Below are 21,665 nucleotides of genomic sequence, written 5' to 3'. Positions count from 1 at the left end.
AGGTGAACATAGAAAAACACGCGGTGAATCGGACAGCGGTCGTAACTCCATTTGTGTTACTAACCACGCCTTCTCGTTGGGGTATTTTCATAGCTTGTCAAGACGAGAAGCAGTATTGCCAGTGGATGAAAGTCATAGTATCATATGAGGGACTCCGCATAATAACGACTTGTTTCATCAGCGTAGCATTAATGCCCGCCATTTTGGCTGACAGTTTTGTTGTATCCGAGCAAAGTAATAGCACAGTAGCCCTGTTCTGCTCGTGGCAACACATCCAGGCGGTCCACGGAAGGTGACGAGAGTCTCATGGGCCGCCATGCGATCTTAGCGTCCTACTATCGACACGCGTGTCTGAAGACGCATTCACCGGACTTGCTGGGTACCGAACAGAATATTGACATATTGTGCGCGGAGCTGCTGCGGTGTCACAACGAATATAGGTCCTGTGCTGACTGATGAGAAGGTGTCATAGTATGCTAGATGGACATCGCTTAACAGGAAGATGATACTGAATTATAGCAAAGTTGACTTTAGATATCTGGGGCAGTTCTTAAGTATTGAATAACGTACGTCAGAGCCTGATAATCAGACTGTCATCCGTGATACATGATGCTCGGGCAGCCATGAATGTCGTTACCATTATGGTAACATCGTATAAGCCGTCGAGGAAGTTCTGATAAGCAGTCAAGGGCAGGTCCTATAACATGTCGAATTACAAGTGACATCGTTGTGCCTTTCTTAACGCTGCTACAAAGGTCGCCGTTGTGCAGCGCCAAGACTTTAAGAGTAATGGCCGAATACACACTCAGTCATCACGACGAGGCTTTACTAGGAACACCCTCTCAGCACAACTCCCCGACCACATCAGCGAATGGAAAACAGACCTGCATGCGACTATTGCCATGGATCCTGCATGGAACTTTCTTGTGCCTATGGGCCACTCTCATCGGCCACTCTCTATATTCTGTAGATACATGCCGAAGAGAGCCGTCGGCCTTCTGTGAGTAGCGATGGTTATAAACAAGATGATATGGCGCTCTGACCTGGAATAGCACCTGCGTTGGAGGTAGTCGAGTATGAAAGTGTCTTCTTCAACGGGTCTCTCGCCCATCCATCTGAATACCGAGGACCTCCCAGCCCGTACATAGATGCTGCCTGGGGGAGACTCACCGGGCATGGTGCGAGTTTAGCCTCACGTTCCGTCTCACGCATAGGACGCTTACCGCACGACAGTACTACCAGTGCGTATTACAGACGACACGCTAACCAGAATTGGCATGGCACATCGACCCTCGATTGTTAGCTACCGCGAGGAGGATGGAGGCGGATACGTGGCTATAATCGAGGTCAGCCATCAGATACATTGTTTGGTTAGTGCGACTTTACCACTTGCGCGTGCACTCCTCATGTTGGAATCATCGAACAGGATATGCTGCGCAGACATACGTATTTTGATTACTATGAACCCATCAAACACTCCATTCCGCCTGGAGATGCAGAGTTCTACCGAATTCACCTCGGTGCGCACCCATCGCCATGTGTTTACTGTGCGCTTGTTGAGATGCTATCGCCCTTAGATCATTGTATTGAGATGCTTAGACAGAGAATTCTGTGTACGGGAGATGTAGGTATGATTACCTTCGACTGGGTGAAGGGCCACAAGAAACCGTACCCCAACTTCAACACGTTGCACGTGTGCAGGAAGTTGGACAATATCCTGGATTGGAGCGCACGGCACGCTGTTGACATAACAGTCGAAGATTTGGCCCGGACTGGCGAGGTGATCGATTTGGCTGAAGTTCCGTAGTAGTGTTCATATAGGATAATTCAAGTTTACACTGATTCGTTAGACACGATGGCTCTTCAAGTGGACGGTAATGATACTTACAAACAGCTGTATAACTCAGAAGAAGCTGAACTATGACGGTGGACTGGCGTTCAAGCACGTTAGTGCTAATTTGAACGTTGCACTTGTCTCGTACCCATCCCCCCGTATCCGCACCCCACCACCGCGAAAAGGGGGTCTGGGGCAGTTAGATAGGCGCACCCCCCTGGCTTAAGCGCCCTACAAGCGCCGGAATGTAACGGTCACGGTAGGCTTCTGGTACCTAGAAATGATGCGATCTTTGATCGCTTTCCAAATCCGGTACTCACACCTAGCAGGTCGTGCTCGAGGAAGTGTCAACAAAGGCATACCTGAGCTTGTAAAATACTTGAAAGGCCACACAAAAAATATTTATGCCAAACTCAGCCTGTAAGTTCATGACCAAATGAAGTATCATGTGGAAAGCATCATGATGAAAGCTGCAACTTCTCCTTTCAGTACCTGTGGCATCCTCATGATGCTACTGGAGGGGTATATCTCATGAAATACTTAGGTTGCTGGTGGATATAGTATATAAGACTTATCTAAGATGCTTGAAACAAGTAAACTTGAGATTCTGTAGCAGACCACAATGTAGCGTCCACCAGTCTCGAGCACGACCTGCTAGGTGTGAGTACCGGATTTGGAAAGCGATCAAAGATCGCATCATTTCTAGGTACCAGAAGCCTACCGTGACCGTTACATTCCGGCGCTTGTAGGGCGCTTAAGCCAGGGGGGTGCGCCTATCTAACTGCCCCAGACCCCCTTTTCGCGGTGGTGGGGTGCGGATACGGGGGGATGGGTACGAGACAACGTTGCACATGCTTGCGACGTGGGACAACGGGGAAACGCGCGAAGTGGCTGGAACCTGTAGTACCAGCATGTGGGAAAAGGATTTCTTGCCTGAGTATTACATATTGCCGTTATCACTCAACCTGTCAGTCGGGCCAAACACACATAAATTTCGCGCCTCGCGTCGCTCTGAGCATCTCGAACTGAGAACACGGATATCTCTCGAAATACTCACTGTATCGCCTTGATTCTTGCTGCGTTCGACTCTGCTCGTTTCCCCGGAGGGCCTGGTACCAATAATATTGCGATCTGTCCATGCACGACTGTTGTCAGTTCCACCACCACCCTTTGGACGCGGGATCGGTTTCGCCCGCGAACGCAAGCGTGTATTCATGTCGGAGTGACTGCGTTTGGTCGAGATGGATGCTATGGAGGGCACGGTATAGGTTGAGTGCGTCCCCCAGTAAGACTATCTTCATTGTATGCTACTGTTGCCATACTGCTAGCACTCCTCCATGGCATCAGTACAGGTTGCTCGGGATCTATTTTCCAAGATCCCCAAACCATGTAATATATCATATAAAGCCATTAGAGCTATCTTATGGTGTGAACCTGTTCCCCTTATCTGTCATTGGCATTCAGTCGCAAAGAGACTCCCGCGCTGTCTAGGATGGCTTCTACTGCATACGATGGACTAAAAGTTGTGCTGCCCTTTGGTTTTGTCACTTTTCATACTCGCAACCATCCTGCATGCAGTATAAGAGAGGTTACATGAGCTGCTGTGCACAGTATGTCACATCAGTGCTCTACCCAGCCTTGATATCATCTTAGTAGGCCTTAGATCGAGACATACCAGAACGTCTACACGCATTACATCGCCCAAGATGTGAAATCATTGATATGTGTCTATTATGAGTATTACCTATGTAAAATACAAAGCGTAGAGCAACTTGATCACGAGAAAGAGCTTGGCTCTGATGTAAGGCATACCAACAGCGAGCCAAGCGCAAATGACTGTCTCTCCGGGAGAGCTGGACCTGTGCTGGAGGTCTGGGGGTGCACTAAAATTGCTTTGAAGGTCGGGATTCTATAGATTGCATGCTATTTATGCCTTTCAAGAGTGCGCGCGCCGGGCATTGACTGCGATGCACGGAGCATTGCTTAACAGGTGATAGATGTCTTGTAAAGCTAGAAACACACCAGTAGTAGGCTATTAGACTGACTCACCAGGTGGGCGAAGTACACAAGGCTGCAGGTAGACAACCATAGCTTGCGTGATGCTCGAGCGCAGAGAATAGACCAAGGAAAGACCTATGGGTTAAGGGACACACCAAAAATGATACCGGGCCCTCCCTAGTATCCACTTTGACCCAACGCAGTCACTCCGACATAAGAAGATGCTTGCATTCGTGGGCGAAAACAATCCTGCGTCCAGAAGGGGGTGGTGGAGCTGACAACAGCTACGCATGGACAGATCATGACATTATGGATACCAGGCCCTCCGGAACGATGAGCAGAGTCGAACGCAGCAAGAATCAAGGCGATACGATGAGTATTTCGAGAGATATCCGTGTTCTCAGTTCGAGGTGCTCAGAGCGACGCGAGGCGCGAGATTTATGTGTGTTTGGCCCGACTGACAGGTTGAGTGATAACGGCAATAATATATACTCAGACATACTAAGGTTTGCTGTTGGCTGAGCTCTTGTCTTCACCGTCACATACTCAACAGACCAGGCTTGCAATTCTCACTCAAAACAGCTCTCCAGCGGGTCGGACACGCTGTGGCATAGTATGGAATGGGTTGTACTTTGCGTCTTTGCGTTCTGGGCTTCCGCTCATCTCGTCTGCTGTATTCTCGACCGCCGCGTTCGCCACCAGCAGTCTTTCCTGCCGACCTTGACACGTAGCTCTTCCATATCCAGCGGATCCACACGCCGTCTCTTTCGCTCTTCTCAGACAGAACTGACGTTGCACGCTGTTCATCTCCGGGCTCAAACGACTGCGTTCAACGCACTCCACGACAGGTTCACCTCCTCGCTCGCGAAGCTGCGCCACTCTCGTACTCTCGCGCTTGCGAGGCTAATATATAACTTTGGAAGTCTCTGTGGTCTAATGGGAATGCTAGGCTCCCTTCTCCTACTCAGCTGGACCTCGATTTACTTGTGGGCTTCCCTTCCAACGAGCCCCGGCGGAAGTGGAATCGAAATGCACCGTCGCATCGTAAAGCGTGCTCTGGATGGCCCTGAAGGCTTTCAAACGACAGCTAACTATCCTTCCTATACACGTATACCCGTATATGCCATTGTGAGTGTGTTCGCCGTTGTGCGGGGATAGCGTCTGCATTATATTGAGGCACACTTTTCTATTATCAACCGTTCTCGGAGTACCTGCTACATGGGACTTGGTCCCAAGCAGAGGATATCGCTGAGAACTTCGCAGACATGGGATCCACCCTGCTGTTAGGGCAGAATTGAGCTACGGGTGATTGTGGTCTCCCCTGCTCTGACTAGCTAGTACGGGCTGCATTTTTAGTGACATGCACCCGGATAGGCTTCATTGAGCTAATCTATGTTAGGTGTACGCTTTAAATACACCTCGTGCAGTGCTCAGATTCACCGCGCCAACATCTCTAGTGGTCGAAATGGATCATGGAGATGTATCATACCTATGCTATTTCGTGTACCGTTCACACAATGTGCCGCATTATACGCTGATACTGTGATCACTATAGCCATATGTTTGACTTGCGTGGCTGTGTGCTACAATGTACACATAGTGGCGGAATGTTTGCTCCGGTAATCACAAGTCGCATGTATGCTGACAGTCAGCACATCTTAATTATCCAGATACCCGGAGTGACGGTGCCCATTTCCCATTTCCCCCTCCTCGTACTCGCCCTCATTGTAAATCAATTTATTCACGAGTTCGGGCATGCGCTCACAGCAGCATTGTAAGCGTCGTTCTTGCACACAATCTCAATCTTGCTCAGAACGTATTGTTACCTCTTCAGAGAATCTGTACCTCTCCTATCCATGGGAGCGTCCTTGACTCTTGTCTTCCCCTCTGCCTTTGTAGCGCTCCCCTCGGCTGCCACCCAGGCGCTCGCACCGCGAGGTAGAATGCGCATCAGCTCGTCCGGCGCATTCCACAATTTGCTCCTCTGGCTGGTGCTCAACGTAGCCGCACACGCAGGGGCAGACCGCCTCCTCTGGTCGGGGTTGCAGTACGCCGACACCAGCGCGTGGGGCAGGGTAGTTGTCGGCGTCGAACAGGTTCCTCGCTTTCGCGCTACATCACTCGCAGACCCGCTAAACGGCTCGATAGAGTTCGCCGCTGTACGGTTACCTCGCCGTTGGCTCGATAATCACACAAATCGATGATCACCCGCTGCTCACGTCGGACGTGACCACTGATCTCTGGTCGACGTTACTGAGCCATCACGTCAAGGCAACGCCGGAGGATGAGCTTGGCTGGTGCGTTGCACGCTCTTCATTCGTTGGTAGGCCTTCGTAGCATTGCCCGAACTGTCATTCTCATGCACTTCAGAGCAACCGATATCCTGCTGCAGACAAGAAGCAGTGTCTGCCGCCCACCGCGAGCCCCTTGCATGCTTCGTAACGCACGAACCGCTCTGGGACGAGCGCTGCCTTGATCCGCTGCCGTACCTCAGTGACCCGGCGCCGTCTGCACATGTCAAACGCTGCACATCGACCACCGACTGCGGTGAGGGGCACATATGCACACGCCTACGTGACGACCAAGAGTTGGTGCGCCTGACGGTGCACACACCCGTCTGGGCATCTGATGGCCCCGCCGACAGCGTCGTCGTCTGGAGCGGACCGCGGGCAGAGATTCTGGCAGAAGGTACGCACCGACACTCTGTTCGGCCATCTGTGACAGCGCTAACCACGAACCATCACGCCGCACTGCACAGTCGACGTCAGCACATGGGCACCCCGCATGCACCTGCTCCCCGTTCGTCTTCCCGTTCTCGTGGGAGCCTTCATCGGGTGAGTGTGACTAGAACTACGTCAATGCCAGCGTCGCATCTAATCTGACGTCCTGTGCGAAGCTACGTTCAAATGCTCAGCTTATCACTTTATTTCTTCAACATGCTTCCTGTATCGTTTCTCGACGGCGGACCATTCTTGGATGCTAGTGCCGACTTCGTCGTCATGTCGTCGGGAGGCTCATCGAATGCGCGTGAAGACGTGGAGCTGGCTGCATTGGAAGGCGAACCTGGGAGTATTGTTCATCGACCCTCGCCCCGTGGTGAGTGGAAATCTCGCCTTCAACGGACATTTCACTATGCGTCGATCATCTTGTTCGGATTGTGCTGCCTGTTGGGTGTTGTCCGGACATTGGGATAGACTCCACATGTCTATATAATGTCATATCTTGTGAAGCGGCCAAAGTCATCAGTGGCTTGATATCATCCCTACCTTCCATGCAGCAATCCCGGTCGAAAGTCTGGTGCATAGCAAAAAGGTTGCATCGACATCGTAATGATACAGAGGAACAGCGTGGTGTCGTGCGCTGTACGTATGCATATTATCAAGTAACTTGGAGCATACAATCCCACATAAATGCCCAACAGTGCCCAAAGACTGGAGAGCGAAAGCCATAGTCCACCACGACGAGTGCAGAGTCGGTGCTCTACTTCTTTTTGGGTGTCTTCTTGACCTCAGTCACGGTGAGGCCTGACGAGCTTAATGTTAGGGTTTCTACGCATTTGAGACAGTGAATACGACGCACCTGGTGGTAGGCTCTGCTGCAGCTTGTCTGCCTTCTCGGGGTCCTCAAGCGCAAGCGTGTAGAGGTAGCGCGAGCACCGGATTTTGAACTTCGTCCGTGTCTTCGCACCGGGCACACGAGGGGCTATCTTCTTAATCCTCGCCTCTGAAGTCGTGCGGATGATGAACGCAGAGGTCAGAGCAAGTTCGAAGGCAACTACTAGGCAGAGGACGCACCGACAGCATCCTTTCTCCGGGCAATGTCGATGAACTGCTTGATGTCGCGGATTTCCTTGGGCTGAGAGGCAAATTCGGTCAATATTGAGCATGCTGAGCAGCAGCACGGACGTACCATGGCGGGCCAGATGTCTTGCTCGGCGTCGGGGGGCGCTTACCGCTCACTATGCGGGACGAGCGACTGTGTGGCTGACCCTGGCTGTATAGTTGCGGCAAGTGCCGGGGTGACCCTAACCTTACCGTCATCCTGGCCTCAAAAGTCAGCGCCAAGTGGCGCGTCACCTCATACGTCTGGGATGACAAGCCACTCTGTTGCAAGATCGAGCAGTGAAAGGTAATAACAATACGCTTAAGAAAATGATGAAGAGTACATTTCATGAACGATCGCGAATCCAGACCATGGTGAAAAAGTAGAACAAGAAAGCAAGATAGAAGAGTGATGTGTTCGAGAGCGTCCAGATTAGTGATACAGAAAGATGCGACAACGAATATGGTATAGCAGATGCAGGTCGTAAAGATCATAAGTGGCGTACAAATGTTCGTCGTGAAAAGTCTTGATATCATTTCCGTGGTGAACTAACGGGGGATCCCAAAAGCACGGTCGAGGGGCGTTCTAATCGGCTGCGCAACCGCTCTACCTCTCGCTCGAGGCTAGGAGCGAATAATCAGTCATTGACAAATCAAAAGACAGCGCACGACCCACTTGAGTGACTTCTGCTTCAGATCTGCAGCCTCGCGTTCAGCACGCCGCTTCTCAAGCTGAAGGTTGTTCTCAGAAGTTTGCTGTTATGATCGTTCATCAATGGCGCCCAGCGTACGTGACCGCAGTCAGTTCACTTACCAGCTCGTCCATAGCTTGTCGCATGCTGACGATCTTTGCCTCATACGACTTGACCTCTTCCTCGAGGCGAGTCTTCTGGCGCTCCGCATCTGCCAGCTGGAACTTGGCATCTCGGGCACTCTTGTCTACTGTCCGATAAATCCGAGAGTTATCCTTGGTACTCTGGTTGAGCTGGCTGGTGAGCTCCTCGATCCTGCTTTCCAGACGCCGGGACGTAGAGGGACGCGGAGAATTTAGCGATCTCGTCTCTAGATCCACAATGCGCAGGTTGAGATCCTTGATCTGCTTCTCAAGGTTTGCCTAAATAGCTGATCAGCATGCTGCAAATAAAAGCCGCATATGTTGCATACGTTTAGCTTGTCCAATTCCGAGTTTTCTACGCGAGTCTTGCCCAGCTCGATTTGACACTCGTTGGCGTACCCTTCAGCTTTCTTCATGCGATCGAATGCCATCGTGACACGATCATTCTGCTCCTCAAGTGCTCGCTCGAGGTCTTGTTTCTCTAGATGAAGCCTCTGTAGCTCCGTGTCTGAAGATAGCTTCGTGGTGTCAACAGAATCTAGCTTGATTGCTTCTAGCTCTGCTTGTAAGGCACGGCGCGCCTTCTGTAGAAGCGCACGATCTGCCTCGGCATCATTGAGAACACTGCGCAGTTCTCTGACTTGCGAATGCAGCGACACAATCTGCGACTGTTGCTCAGCTTGAGCAGCCGTTGACGAGTCGTATGCCTTGGTCAGATCCTGGATCTTGGTCTCAAGGCGCTCCTTGTCTTTCTTCCAGGACCCTCCGTTGTACACCTCTTCGTCATGGCGCAGTTGGAGCTGATCGTAGTCGGAGCGAAGTTTCCTGCTTTCCTCACGCAGGCGACTCATGGTATCACGTTGTGATTGCAGCTCTGACGGAGAAATAAGTCAACGTCTCGTAGGGATAGGCAATTTGGAACATACCTTCGCTAAGCTGGGCAAGCTCCGCTATTGGAGAGGATTAAACAGGGCTTTCCACAAAAGCGGAGGGAGCGCTCACCTTGATATTTCTTTCTGGTCTGGTCAGCAGTAAAGTCTCGCTCCGCTAGGTCTTGTTGATGCTGTTTGCGCTCGTCCTCCATTTCTTCCGCCAGCCTATGTCTGAGGAGCTCGAGGTCGGTGGACTCGCGTCCTTCTTCCTCGAGCTTGGTTTCGAGCTCGTGAATACGTTTCTCGGCCGTGTTCAGTCCCTCTTCTGCTGCATTGCGCTCGTTGATCGCTTCAGCGTGGGCTTTCTCGGCGTCAGCAAGAGCTCGGCGGGCTGATACATTTGTCAGTCATCCCCGTGGCATGACTTCATGCGACACTGACCTAGCGTCTCTGCACGCGCTGTCTTGGCTTTCGCAATCTCAGCCTCTTCCAGCTTCTTAAGGTAGGATTCCGTTTTCGCTTTGTACGACTCCACAGCCTCTTGCAGCTCTGAATTTGCTATATTAGTGGCGCTCAGTTCATCGATAGACGATAATTACCGGAGTGTATAGTTGTCGACGTTGAGGTTGTGATCTCCAGCTCCTGCAAACGCAGCTGAAGCTGCCGTTTCGCGCCTGAGTAGATGATAAGCACGATACTAGCAGGCCCCGACCATGGCCACGTACTCGTTTCATCGTTCTTCGCAACAAGTTCAATCTCTAGACGATCCTTCAGATCCGTAACCTCAGCCTGTAGCTGCCTTTTGGCGACCAAGAGTTCCTGGACTTGGCGACGTTGGTCTTCAACTTCGACCTGGGCGGCGCGTTGTTGGACCGCCTGGAGGGATGTTAGTCACTACGACAACTAGCGTACGAAACTTCTTACCAACGCCTTGCGCGATTCTTCCAGGCGAGCATAGCTCTGTCTCTCTTCGGAGATCTGAGTCTGGAACTTGTCCCACATCGCTTGAATGCCGTTGAGCTGAGCAGCTTCCGCGGCCCTCCTCGCTTCTGCCTCGTCCTCCAGAAGCTCCGCCAGACGAGCGTTCTCCTTAGCGAGACGAGCTCGATATTGTTCGAGTGATTGCTTCGAACCGTCACTGTTTTCAAGCTCGTCTGTCATTTCCTTCAAGGATGATTCTAGATATTGGCGGACACGATTGGAAGCAGCCATTTGAATCTCGAGGATCTGGACTTGATGCTTGAGAGCATTGACCTGTGCTTGCCTGTCTGGAGTACGCGGAGCTTCAGGATGTGAATCTTTCCGCGTACGCGAGGTACCATTTGTATGACGCTTGGAGGGAGTGACGTTAGTCATTGAGCGAGCATCCGAACCGGTCAAGAGACGCGTCTGTTGGCGCATTGACAGTTCGCGCTCCATTTCCTCATCAGCAAGTTGCAGCTCCTTCAATAGACGGGATCGGAACGATTCGTCTTTGGGTCCGTTATTCATGATGAGTCGACGTATCTCAGCGTGCTGGCGATCCACGTGTTCTTTAATCCTGAGCGCTGTTGTCTTTGCGATTTCTGCGTCTTCCAGTTGGCTCTCCAGTTGGGCAATGCGAGATTCGTACTGCCGTTGGAGCTTCGCAGCCGAATTCGGGGCGTCGGTTTCATCTGCAAGCCGGGTGAGCTCGAGCTCGAGATTCTCCTTTGCCTTTTGCACAGTACTGAATTGTTGCATGACGTCCGATACCTGGTTCTGAGTACTCTGGAGCTCTTGCTGCAACCGTCGAACGTGCAGTTCGGCAGCTTCTCTTGAACGCCGCTCCATCTCGAGGCTCGTGAGTGCACGATGTGCCTTCTCTTCCTCAGCCTTGATTCGCTTGTCCTTCGCTCGAAGTTCTACTTGTTCGTGCTCCTTCTCTCGGGCAAGATCCTCCGCCTCGTTCATGAACCTGCTCTTCGCCTTCTCTAGGGAGCGTATATAGGCTGTATTCGCCTGCAGCTCTTCTTGGGCCTTCTGCAACTGCCGGTCCGTGACACGCTTCGCCTCCTCGAGTACATGAACATGCTCCACGATCGTTTTGTCTTGCTTGGCCTCAAGTTGCTTCACTTCCCATTCGCGCGCTTTGAGATCAGAAAGCGCCTTGTTTAATTCACGGTCGAGCTTGATGTTGATGTCCTTTAGACGAGCGATCTCAGCTTTCTGAGACGAGGCTGACTTCTCCAGGTGTGCTCGTTTTGTAGATTCTGAATCGAGCTGCTTCTTCATGGCATCCATCTGTCGGTCCTGGAGACTCTTCTCGCGCTCCAGCTGCAAGACAACGTCCTCGAAGTCCTTGTACTTTGCCTGGGCCGTCGACAATTGACGTTCGAGAGCCTGCGCAACGAGTGAGTCGATTTGCAACAGAAGTTTATATGAACTTACCTCTTTCGCCTTCCGTACTTCAGCAAGCTCGTCTTCGGCAGAGTTCTGACGAGAGCGAATGGACTGAAGCTCTGACTCAAGAGTACGTTTGGCCTTATCTGCCTCTCCGAGAGCGCTTTCGGTCTTCTTCAACTGAGCTTGAGCGAAGCGTTCTCGATCAGAGAGAGACTTGTGGCTTTGCTCAAGGGAACTATGATCGCGGATTATAGTATCAAGATCAATCTTCAGCTTGTTCTGGCTATCGACGGCATTCCGACGAGCGTCGTCGAGCTCCTGTGTAACCTGGGCTACCTGCTCCCGCAAGTCAGCAAGTTCTTGCTCCTTGCTCTTCTCCACCTCGGAGCGACGCGTCTCCTCAGTCGTCTTCGCTTCCAATAAAGCACGAAGTTCGTCGAGTTCCTCTAGCAACTTGGACTGAGCTGATGCATCGCGTTTACGGTCGCTCTGCTGCACCTCGAGTTCTGCTGTCAAGGCGTCGATGTTGGCTTGGAGCTCAGCAATCTGCTTCAAGAGACGACCGCGCTCTTGTTTAGACTTGTCCAGTCCATCTGCTAAGCGATCTGCATCTTCCTCTTTCTTCTTAATCATATTGGAGTAGTCCGTTGCAGTTCTCGCCATCTCAGCAAGCTGCTCCTTCGCATGTCGAGCTTCCTGCTCAAGGTTGTCCGATTTCTCACGAAGCGCGTCCCTGATGTACAGATATGAATGATGCAGCAACACTACATCAAGATACTCACCTGTTTCTGACCTCGCTGGTGAGCTTGCCATCCAAATCGGAAAGTGTGGACTCCATGCGCTCCTTTGCGCGGGCTAGGTCCTCCTCTCGCTGAGCTACGAGATTCTTCAATTCATCCGCAAGTTTCTGGAGCTCCTCCCTCTCCGTCTTCAAGACCTCAATCTCCTCTTGAGCGAAGTCTAAAGTCTCACCGAGCTCGACTTCTCTAGCTTCCCAGTCTTGTTGCTCACTCTCTAGGCGGACAAGATGTTCGGCGGCTTGATCAAAGGCTTGTCGTAAAGTCTCGTGCTTCTCTTCGCTCTCTTTCTGCAGCTTCAAGGCACGATCGAGCTGCGAGTCCAGTGTGTCAAGATCGGCTTGGAGCGCAGTAACCTCTTCCTCGAGCTCGGCCTCGCGCTTCTTGCTCCGCTCCAGCAAGGAATCCTTGTCTAATCCCAGAGCACGCTCAGCTTCAAGTTCGTCCTCGACCTTGCTCTTCTCGGCCTCCAAGCGCATCTTCAAGCCCTCCAGAGCCTCTTTCTCCCGTTGATCACGTTCCGCACGCTCCTTGGCGAGAGCTAATTCGGCCTCCTTCTTGCGAAGCTCGTCGTCATTACGGGTGGCGGCGAGCAGCGGGCGGACCTACATGAGGTCGTCAGAACAGTCACGGTTGAATGGAGGAGTCAACTTGCCTTGGTATACAGTTGCCACCATGGCCAATCCCGCAGCTCGCCATACACGCGCGCATTACGCTGAATGGCCCTGATAGCCACCGCCCGATTCAAGATCTTCTTCATTTGCCGTCGAGCAGTCCACTTCCGCGCGATAGCCTGCAGCCGCGAGAATATGTCAAAGAGGAGAGCGTCTCTGCGCTCCTCCAGCTCTGCGAGCACACCAGCCTTGAAAAAGATCTTCGATGTTCCAATCCGGAAGTTCGACTTGTCCAACTCCAGCGCGTCGACCATCCGCAAACACGCCTTGCGACCGTCCATGTATCCGCGCGGAATGACCCCGGGTGTCAACACCTCGTAACGCTGTCGGAACTCAACAAACGGCAAGCGATTTGGATATCCCAGACGAGCGATACGGATACCTTCCAAGACACCGTTGCATCGCAGCTGATCGAGGACGAGTGGTACGTCGACGCGTCCAGGCTTCTTCAGGATATTGGGCACGATACAGCGTACGAAATGCGGCTGTGTCGCCTGCAGTTGGGCCATAAGCCCCGCAAGCTGCTCCTTGTGACGCTGTCCGACCGTCCGGAACGCGCCTTTCTTTGTGACGCGTTTCCTCCCCATCGACAGTGCATTGACATGTCCGGCAACAACCGACTGCGTATCGTTATATTCCGCAAACAGAGACGCGACGTATGACTCTTGAGATGCTGCAAGGACGCGCGTGAGGTTGTCATTGAGTGGGTCTTTGTTCTTCTCCAACCATCCGTCCGTGCGGTACTCCACGCGCCCAGCGTAGTGGTGCACGAGGAAGCCCTGCTCGAATCGAGCTGGTTCATACTTCGTGGCGCCGGGATGCTGCTCTTCGCCGGGCATTGGCTCGCTCGCCCAGAGTGCGTGCAGTTTGTTGGTAAACGTGAGATCTGTCGCCTTCGGCATGATACATTCCTCGTCAAGTAGACTCAGCACGCCGATAGCATTCCCGCTTGTCTCGATGAGGTCGATGGTTGGCTGCAGATCTAGCCCAAAGTTGACATAGTCCCACTCAATGCCCTCCCGCGCGTACTCCTCCTGCTCGAGCACAAACATGTGGTGATTGAAGAATTGCTGGAGCTTCTCATTGGTGTAGTTGATTAGCAGCTGCTCGTAGCCGTTCACGTCAAAGATCTCGAAACCAGCAATATCGAGGACACCAATGAACGTCGACTTCGACGACGGGCGATCGAGCGCGCGATTAACCCGATCGACGAGCATTCCGAATGACTTCTCATACAGCGTCTTGCAAAGTGCAGAGAGCTCTTCCAGTGCTTGTTGTTGGGTCCGTGCTTGTGTCACCCACTCTCTACCTGCAAGCACACGCGGACGCAGCACTGCCCTGGTGAACTCCGCAACTGGGATTCCCAGCAAATGGCAGACTCGTTCTGCCTGGGACGGATCGGGCATAGTAGCATCGTCGGAACGAGTGGATGCGATGGTAATGTTGCCGATGTGTAGAATGGCGGCGACGATACGGAAGAGATCCAGTTGCTCCGCTGGCGTGAAACCTACCACGTCAAGTGCGTTCTAGAAGGAGATCTCAGTACCTCGTTCAATGACTGACCAGTTAAGGCCTACTTTCAGCATAGCCCACTCTTCTCTGTCGTCAATGCCATCCACCTCACGTCGGCTCTTGTTGAGATACTCATAGTCCTCGACTCCGCCGTCGAGTAGAAGTGTCTCTGCGACATAGTCATGATTCATGTTTATCTCACTTACCGTTCGCCAACGCACCTTTCAAGCTGCCGCCACCTTCCATCAGCTGGTAAAATACATGGAAGCTCCTCTCCGCCTCGCTGCGCACAACTACCCGGCTCTTCTCCAGTAGGTACCAGTCAATATTTGCTCCAGCAATGCTACCATCTGGGGAGAAACTGATCCGGATGAACTTTCCGAAACGACTTGAATTGTTATTCCGCTGCGTCTGCGCATTACCGAACGCTTCAAGGATAGGATTTGCCTGCAGAATTTGCCGCTCCAGAAGCCCGAGACGGTCTTTCGCTGTCAAACCGGTACCGGACCCGCTCGTTGACACGCCCTTGCCGTGCTTGCGGAAAGAACTGCTACGGGGAAGACCTGTGGAAGGCATGACAGCGCCAAAAGACGACGAGCCAGCTAATGACGGGGACTGTGAATGTGAAGGTGTAGCTTGTGGAAGGTGCGTATCAGTCGCGATTGCTGCAAGATATTGGATGACCTTCTTTGTGCTCTCCGTCTTACCCGCGCCAGACTCGCCGCTACCAGGGATATTAGCTAAGAAATGACAATTGAATTTAAACATACGTGATCAGGATGCTCTGGTTTTCGCGTTCTTCGCCCATGTTAATCCACGCGCGTTCTGCGATGGCAAATATGTGTGGGGGATTCTCATCCCGGCGCTTGCCTCGGTATTGGTGGACAATAGCATCAGAATAGAGGGGCAGGTTCTGGTATGGGTTGATAGCAACTAAGAAAAGGCCCGAGTACGTCTGTCAAGAAATCGTAAGTAATTGTGGGAGGCGGAAACCCACAGGAAGTACTCGAGCGCGAGCCACCTGATGAAGACACTCACATATATTGATCCAGAGCCGTACCGCAAACGGAGGTTGTGGACCACGCTGGCCTCGTTCAGGAATGTCAAATCCGCGATGTCATCTACACGGTCGAACTTGGGGGGATTCATCTTGGAGAGCGCATACAGCGGCAGTCGTCGTATCTGCCGTTGTCCCTTCAGTCATGTTCCGTCCACAAGTAATCTAATACAGCTACGCACCTCGCCGCCAGAAGCAATAACTACCTCTCCGATGTCCTCCTCCTCCTTGATCACCCAGCCGGCGAGGTATCCATCCTTGTCGTCCGGAACCCAGACCCATTTCTTCTCGTTAAATTCCGCCTGTAGCGCAGCAGCGCGTGCCGCCTCCGCGCTCTGCGACGGCCTCGGAGCGGGCATTCTTAGGCTCCCCTAGCTTTGAGAGGCAAAACAGGAGATGGAGTCGAACCAAGTCGCGCACCGCGAGACGCGTCCTACCTAAATCGGGAAGGCGTCTGTCAATGCTGAAGCCACGTGCACTGACCGAAATTCAGCAACAACTTTCAAGTTTGAAACCATGTATTTACAAGATAGACTCTCATTACATTGAGATTGATACGCTCTACACGGCGTGATGAAGGACAAGTGGTGAGCAAGCCCCTGCTGCCCTATCTAGGAGTCCAGCTTCCTGTTAGGGTGTTTGATCTGATCCATTATTGGATCACGTGTAGACGCGACGCGACGCGTGCAGCACACACAGGCCCTCATTGTGCCGCTCTCGCTTTCGTTCTTTCTTTCTCTCATTTTTGCTTCGGGAAACGCTACGCATGCCATCAATTCTCTTACAAACACAGCAGATTACCCAGAACGGCATACTTTCGCTCACTATCGACCGGTCGTGCTTGTATAAGGCGGCCCAGGGCCAGAAACAATGGACGAAGACGATATGAATGTCGACCCCGACCCCGAACTCTCACAGGCATTCTACTCCTGGCTTCCTGGTATGCGGGACTCTCATCCAGACCGTGACGTTGTGAGGTGGGAACCTACCCAGCCACCGACATTCGTCGCGCTACTGGACGACCTCAAGGTAAATCGCACATCACAAAGAGGTATGTCCAGGACTTCATCATTACTACAGCTGATCTTGCTCACGCACCATCCCAGTGTCCGAGAAACACAAGGGGCTCGTTGACCAGACCGTTTCACCTTTATCGTCAAATTCGTCGGCCTCTTCGGAGCATAGACCGGGTGCCTCTCTGATCCGGACGCACTCGCGCCAAACGCGGCCCCGCCTAGCCACAGCAGCCGACGTGAGCACAGCCAGCACGTCGCACATTGAGGTGGATTCAACCGAATGGAACAGGCTTCTGCGCAAAGCATCCACGGACACGCTGAGGACGGCTCGCCAGCGCGTGGAGTATATGGAACGACAGGCTGCGAGGGTGCGTGCTCGCGAAGAGACTAGTCGGCCTGCTCGTAGTGGTTCGGCTGATCACCGAGTCCCGGGCTCAGCGTCCAGTGTGCCAATTGACCCCCGAGAGGCGAGCGCCAGCTCGCATACACATGCCAACCAGCGGGACACCAAGACCGCCAGCACCGTCTCGCATAAACACGCCGACCGACAGGGACATGGCAATGGATCGCGGCGAAAGTCAAGCATGGACTCGCGCGGACACAGTCATCAGCGGAGATGGAGTCTGAGTTCCAGTGATAGCGATGACGATCTCGCAGCGGCACAGCAGAACACGACGGTTGAGATGGGCGATCTGGACATACTGTCATACATCACCCCTCCTGCCGCCTACAACGCAGAGCCGAGTGTTCATTTCACGGCGGTTCCGCACAGCACGCCTATCGAACGGTCACGATCCGAGGGGTCGCCGAACTTGTCCCCTCCGCGGCGTGAAAGACCGCCCAAGTCGTCCTCGCATAAGCGTCCGTCTCCTTTGGCCCCCATAGTGACGACAACGTCGCTCAGTGGAGCGTCGTCCACGACCAAGTGCATACCAGATACCAGGCGCACCTCAGAGACCACGAACGCGAGCGCGAGCACGTCGCCGACAACCAGCGCCGCCCCGCGGTCGCGCGTGCTGGGCATGCGCCCAATCAGCTATAGCGTAGCGTCATCAACACAGTTAACGCCCTCGCAGGAGCTGCCAACGAAGCGGAAGCCGTTCAAGCCGCCTTTCGCGCGCCCTCCACCGGCGGCAAAGAATACACCGATCACGCCTGCGGCGACACCATCGTTGCCGTTGCTACAGAACCCTGCAGCACCCTCACGTCCCCCACAAAAGATACCCACACGCAGACGGTCCCCGTCTCCCCCTGCCGAGGCAGATTCGAGCTTCGGTGACCTTGAAATGCCCTTCACCTACGAAGAGATCGAAAAGGCTATGAGTGCTTACGATTGACCCAATGGAATTATCTTAAAACCCTGCGGACCCCGCAGTATTGGTATATGTACGGCTCACTCCTCTGTGGTTGTCTTGTTTTATCTCGCGCGATTCACTGCTGCTGCAGCAACATCACGACGCTCTCTTCCTCGTTATCCCACTATGTTCACATGTTGTCGAATCAAATGCATTCGTAGCAATGTACACGTAGATTATCGCATATCAGCATCTTTGTATACTTTCATTCACGCAGTGTTATACGCTAATAGTGATCCATTATGAGAGCATCAGACCTCTGAATATATTCATTGGGGGAGCGGGATTCCCGCATATTCGTCGTAACCCAGGGCAAGGTTAAGATTCTATGGTCGTATGTCAGCAAATTGCCGCTTTTATGTTTTGATGCGACTTACTTGTAGACACTGCGTAGCAGCTCCCTTAAGCAGGTTGTCCAAGCCGCCCTGACGACAGTGTTAAATTTCTTTAAATGTAACTAGTAAGGATACTCACCACTACGACTGCGCGGTCGCCCTCGCTATGGACCTGGAAACCGCCCACAGTCCACCCGTGCTGGTTCGCGACGTCAGGAACCACCGGGACGTCCCGCTGAATCCGCACAAGCTTCTCGTCCTTGTAGCTCTCCTCATACAACGCTTTCACGTCCTTGGCGGTCACCTTCTCGCTCAGAGACATGGACATCACGGAGAGGATGCCGCTGAACCATGGCGCCACGGTCGGCACAAATGCGACCTTCATCGGGCTCGAGGGGTCCTTCAGCAGACGTGAGAGGTGTCGGCCGGCTTCGCGCTCGTGGATGTGGTCTGTCAGGGCGTATGGCTTAATGCCACCCATTAGGCTCTCAGGAGACACCTTGGGCACAGTGGTCGGGCGGCCGTCCGCTGCGGACTGTCCCGCGACTGTCCCAGCACCGCTGTAACCCGACACACCGAAGACAGTTGGCCAGGCGTCATACTTGAGATATTTCAACAAGGGAGCGACGAGGAGCTGCGACGACGTCGCATAACACCCCGGGTTGGAGATCCTTTTCGATTCACGGATTGCCGAGCGCGAGTAGAGCTCTAATGTGGCAGACAAACAAGACCCGTTACTATTAATCGTAGGATTTACGCAGTTGACCGAGAACCCTCACCCGGAAGCCCATATGTCCAGCCGTCCTCGAAACGATAGTCCGCACTAAGATCTATAACGACGCTTCCTTCTCCGTTCTTGCGCTCCTTCGTGCCACGATCTACCGCATCCACGAAAGGCTTGCAGACGCCATTCGGCAGCGCCATCACCCACGCATCTACCTCCCCATCCTTCTCCATCCTTTCAACATCCTTCACGGAGAGATCAGAATACGACACAGCGGCTTTGGTGTAGCTCTCAAGAGGGGACCCTGCCAGTTGGCGGGACGAGACGTGGGTTAGATTGAGGTAAGGATGGGATGACAGTAGCGTCGTCAACGCCTGGCCAGTAAACCCACGCGCACCTACAAGAGCAAGACGCTTAGGTTCGGTTGATGCGGCAGCGGCAGCGGTAGCGTAGCCTCGTGATGATCCTGGGAAGCGCCTGGCAAACGTGGAGTACGAACGGACGCCAGTGCCGGTACCGCGATGAGGAGGAGCGGATGGGCCTACAGGCAAGTATGAACGGCTGATCCTGCCCTTCTGTTCAAAGTTCTTCACGATACGCTCCACCTCCTGGACATCCTGCACGCCATACCAGAACAGCGACTTGCCCGCACGCGTGAAGCTCCCGTCCGCCCGCTCGAAATGCCACGCGCGATTCTCGTCGTTTGCCCTGGCGGTCCAGAACAGCTTGCGGTGATCCTTCTTGATTGCGTTGAAGACGTTGTCGACAATGCCATTCATGATGCCGCTCCGTGAGGCTAGGAGCTTCGTCATGATGGGCACCTCGTCCTCCGGACGAGAGACGATCGCTAAGACGTCCAAAGGCTCATCACCGTAGATGGTGTAAGGAGTCTCCTTTAGGCTGTTGAGGACTCCAGCAACGCTGTCGTCGCCTGCTTGAACATCGGGGTCACGATCATGAATGACCTGACGCAGACGGTCCGCGCCGACAGAGTCAATAGAGTTGTGGTGGAATAGCTTGTAGCCGCGACGGATCAAGGTGCCTGCTCCGCTGTCTGTGAAGAGCTCGCGCTGAAGCATGTCTGAGCTTATGACAGCAACCGAGGACGACCGGGGTAGGTGGTCGAGCAGTTCCTTGAACTCTCGTAGCTTGAGCTTGGTGCCATACTTCACCCACGGCTGCTTCATTAGCGCTTCGTATTCCTGTCGCACTTCCGGTATTAAGAACTAATGTCGGACGTCTGGCATCCGCACATACCTCATCGAGATTGATGACATCGAGCTTCTCTCCCGTAACGCCATGGAACAGACCGCCCTTTTCATTCAAGAAAACAATCTTGAGTGGTTCAAGCTCCTTCGACAACTCCCCAGCCGCAATGTCCGCATTGACGTTGAGAATCTGACCAGCCTCAGACTCGGCTAAGCTAGTCAAGATCGGCAACGCTCCTGCACGGATGGCCGCCTCCAAGGGCCGCTTGTCGACCTTTGTGATCTTCCCCACCAGGCCGTACTTCTCCTTGTCTAGGTAGTCAGCAGTGAAAACACCCGAAGTTATAGGACGTGCGCGAGTGCCCAATTTCTCGAGCGCGCCGACGAGCTTCAAATTCTCCTCTAGGAAGACGCGACGCGCAATTTGCAACGTCTTCGCATCTACCAACGGACACAGATGAGTAAAGCTCAAGACGAGTGGACATAAGTTCATACCTGTCACACGAATACCGTCGATGTAGTCTGGGACGACACCTTCGCTCTCGATAATGCTGTTCAACTGAGGACCAGCACCATGGAGGACCACCGGATATAAGCCAACTCGGTATAGGAAACTGAGGCTGAGTGCGAGTTCATCAATCTGGTCGAGTACGGCACCGCCGATTTTGATTACTGCGAACTTCGCTGGCTGGGAAACATCCGACGAAGAGGAGAAGATTCGCAGGTACCGCTCGACCTCGCGTTTGGTACCAATCGAGTAGAGCAAGCGGGTGATGGTATCCTACCGGAAGATCTCAGTCACAGTAATAGCTAGTGGGAAGACCTCTCACCCTGTCCGTCTGCGCGACTGACTGGATTCCCCTCGCGAGTGCTGGTGTCCTCGACCTCACCGCATGTACATTCGCTTGGCGTCTTCCAGCCACAAGGATAGCACGCTGAGCACCGCTAGCCCGTAAACGGCCGACTGCTTGCATCCTGGGAGAGCGAGATGAGTTTTGTGTGCCTAGCGCTTCGACAATATATAGCAGCGGGAATGACTCCGAGCGCCGATCCTTGAGGCGGTACCTCCTAGCAAATTTCGCGCACTACTTGGAGGATGCTCGAATTGAACTGTCGTAGATCCCGTCGCCCAGAAGGAAAAGGAATACACCTCGGCCGCTGAAAGCAATTCCAGGCCTGACTCGGCGGCCAATCCTTTTCGGATTTTGACTAAAGGCAGCGCGCTATCTTGGTATATTACTATGTGAGGCGGAGATAATAACC

General features: G+C 53.1%; 6 protein-coding genes across 6 annotated transcripts; 3 read left to right on the top strand and 3 right to left on the bottom strand.

Moving 5' to 3' along the window:
* Positions 1-1,069: 1,069 nt before the first annotated feature.
* On the top strand, positions 1,070-1,807 carry POSPLADRAFT_1142692 (hypothetical protein; the record flags this gene model as incomplete). The annotated part of the gene is made up of 4 exons (XM_024485458.1): positions 1,070-1,178; positions 1,234-1,370; positions 1,427-1,520; positions 1,578-1,807. Coding segments are annotated over 4 exons (570 nt in total), but the record flags the coding sequence as incomplete, so codon positions are not given.
* A 3,054-nt stretch (positions 1,808-4,861) lies between these two features.
* Positions 4,862-7,026, top strand: POSPLADRAFT_1057016 (hypothetical protein; the record flags this gene model as incomplete). The annotated part of the gene is made up of 7 exons (XM_024480861.1): positions 4,862-4,960; positions 5,503-5,606; positions 5,667-5,928; positions 5,981-6,155; positions 6,203-6,520; positions 6,591-6,666; positions 6,729-7,026. 7 exons carry the CDS (start codon positions 4,862-4,864, stop codon positions 7,024-7,026), a joined length of 1,332 nt encoding a protein of 443 aa, XP_024339218.1.
* A 115-nt stretch (positions 7,027-7,141) lies between these two features.
* POSPLADRAFT_1181519 (hypothetical protein) lies at positions 7,142-7,789 on the bottom strand. Its single transcript, XM_024488847.1, has 4 exons — positions 7,742-7,789; positions 7,627-7,687; positions 7,412-7,555; positions 7,142-7,356 (listed from the first exon to the last, which is right to left on the bottom strand). The coding sequence occupies exons 1-4, from the start codon at positions 7,742-7,744 to the stop codon at positions 7,313-7,315; spliced, it is 252 nt and encodes an 83-aa protein (XP_024339217.1). The 5' UTR covers positions 7,745-7,789; the 3' UTR covers positions 7,142-7,312.
* Positions 7,790-8,186: 397 nt separating this feature from the next.
* Positions 8,187-10,362, bottom strand: POSPLADRAFT_1181517 (hypothetical protein; the record flags this gene model as incomplete). Its single annotated transcript, XM_024488846.1, has 10 exons — positions 8,187-8,277; positions 8,330-8,409; positions 8,468-8,767; positions 8,818-9,362; positions 9,415-9,438; positions 9,491-9,751; positions 9,802-9,909; positions 9,960-10,034; positions 10,086-10,236; positions 10,285-10,362. 10 exons carry the CDS (start codon positions 10,360-10,362, stop codon positions 8,187-8,189), a joined length of 1,713 nt encoding a protein of 570 aa, XP_024339216.1.
* A 6,272-nt stretch (positions 10,363-16,634) lies between these two features.
* Positions 16,635-18,141, top strand: POSPLADRAFT_1181516 (hypothetical protein; the record flags this gene model as incomplete). Its single annotated transcript, XM_024488845.1, has 2 exons — positions 16,635-16,815; positions 16,871-18,141. The coding sequence occupies 2 exons, from the start codon at positions 16,635-16,637 to the stop codon at positions 18,115-18,117; spliced, it is 1,428 nt and encodes a 475-aa protein (XP_024339215.1). The 3' UTR covers positions 18,118-18,141.
* Positions 18,142-18,404: 263 nt separating this feature from the next.
* Positions 18,405-21,376, bottom strand: POSPLADRAFT_1142820 (hypothetical protein; the record flags this gene model as incomplete). Its single annotated transcript, XM_024485477.1, has 7 exons — positions 18,405-18,461; positions 18,513-18,560; positions 18,610-19,178; positions 19,250-20,396; positions 20,452-20,843; positions 20,898-21,183; positions 21,233-21,376. 7 exons carry the CDS (start codon positions 21,374-21,376, stop codon positions 18,405-18,407), a joined length of 2,643 nt encoding a protein of 880 aa, XP_024339214.1.
* Positions 21,377-21,665: the final 289 nt, after the last annotated feature.

Source organism: Postia placenta (assembly GCF_002117355.1).
Source record: "Postia placenta MAD-698-R-SB12 unplaced genomic scaffold POSPLAscaffold_7, whole genome shotgun sequence".
NCBI classification, from domain to species: Eukaryota; Fungi; Basidiomycota; class Agaricomycetes; order Polyporales; family Adustoporiaceae; genus Rhodonia; species Rhodonia placenta.
Note: the sequence above shows the minus strand (reverse complement) of the source record. Positions and strands in the feature narration are given on the sequence as shown.

Excerpts from the sequence above, each read along its gene's own strand:
- POSPLADRAFT_1181519 (XM_024488847.1), bottom strand. Across the intron at positions 7,556-7,626 it reads CCGGAGAAAGGATGCTGTCG|AGGCGAGGATTAAGAAGATA; the intron begins GTGCGTCCTCTG and ends GCACGACTTCAG. Across the intron at positions 7,357-7,411 it reads GCAGCAGAGCCTACCACCAG|GCCTCACCGTGACTGAGGTC; the intron begins GTGCGTCGTATT and ends TAAGCTCGTCAG.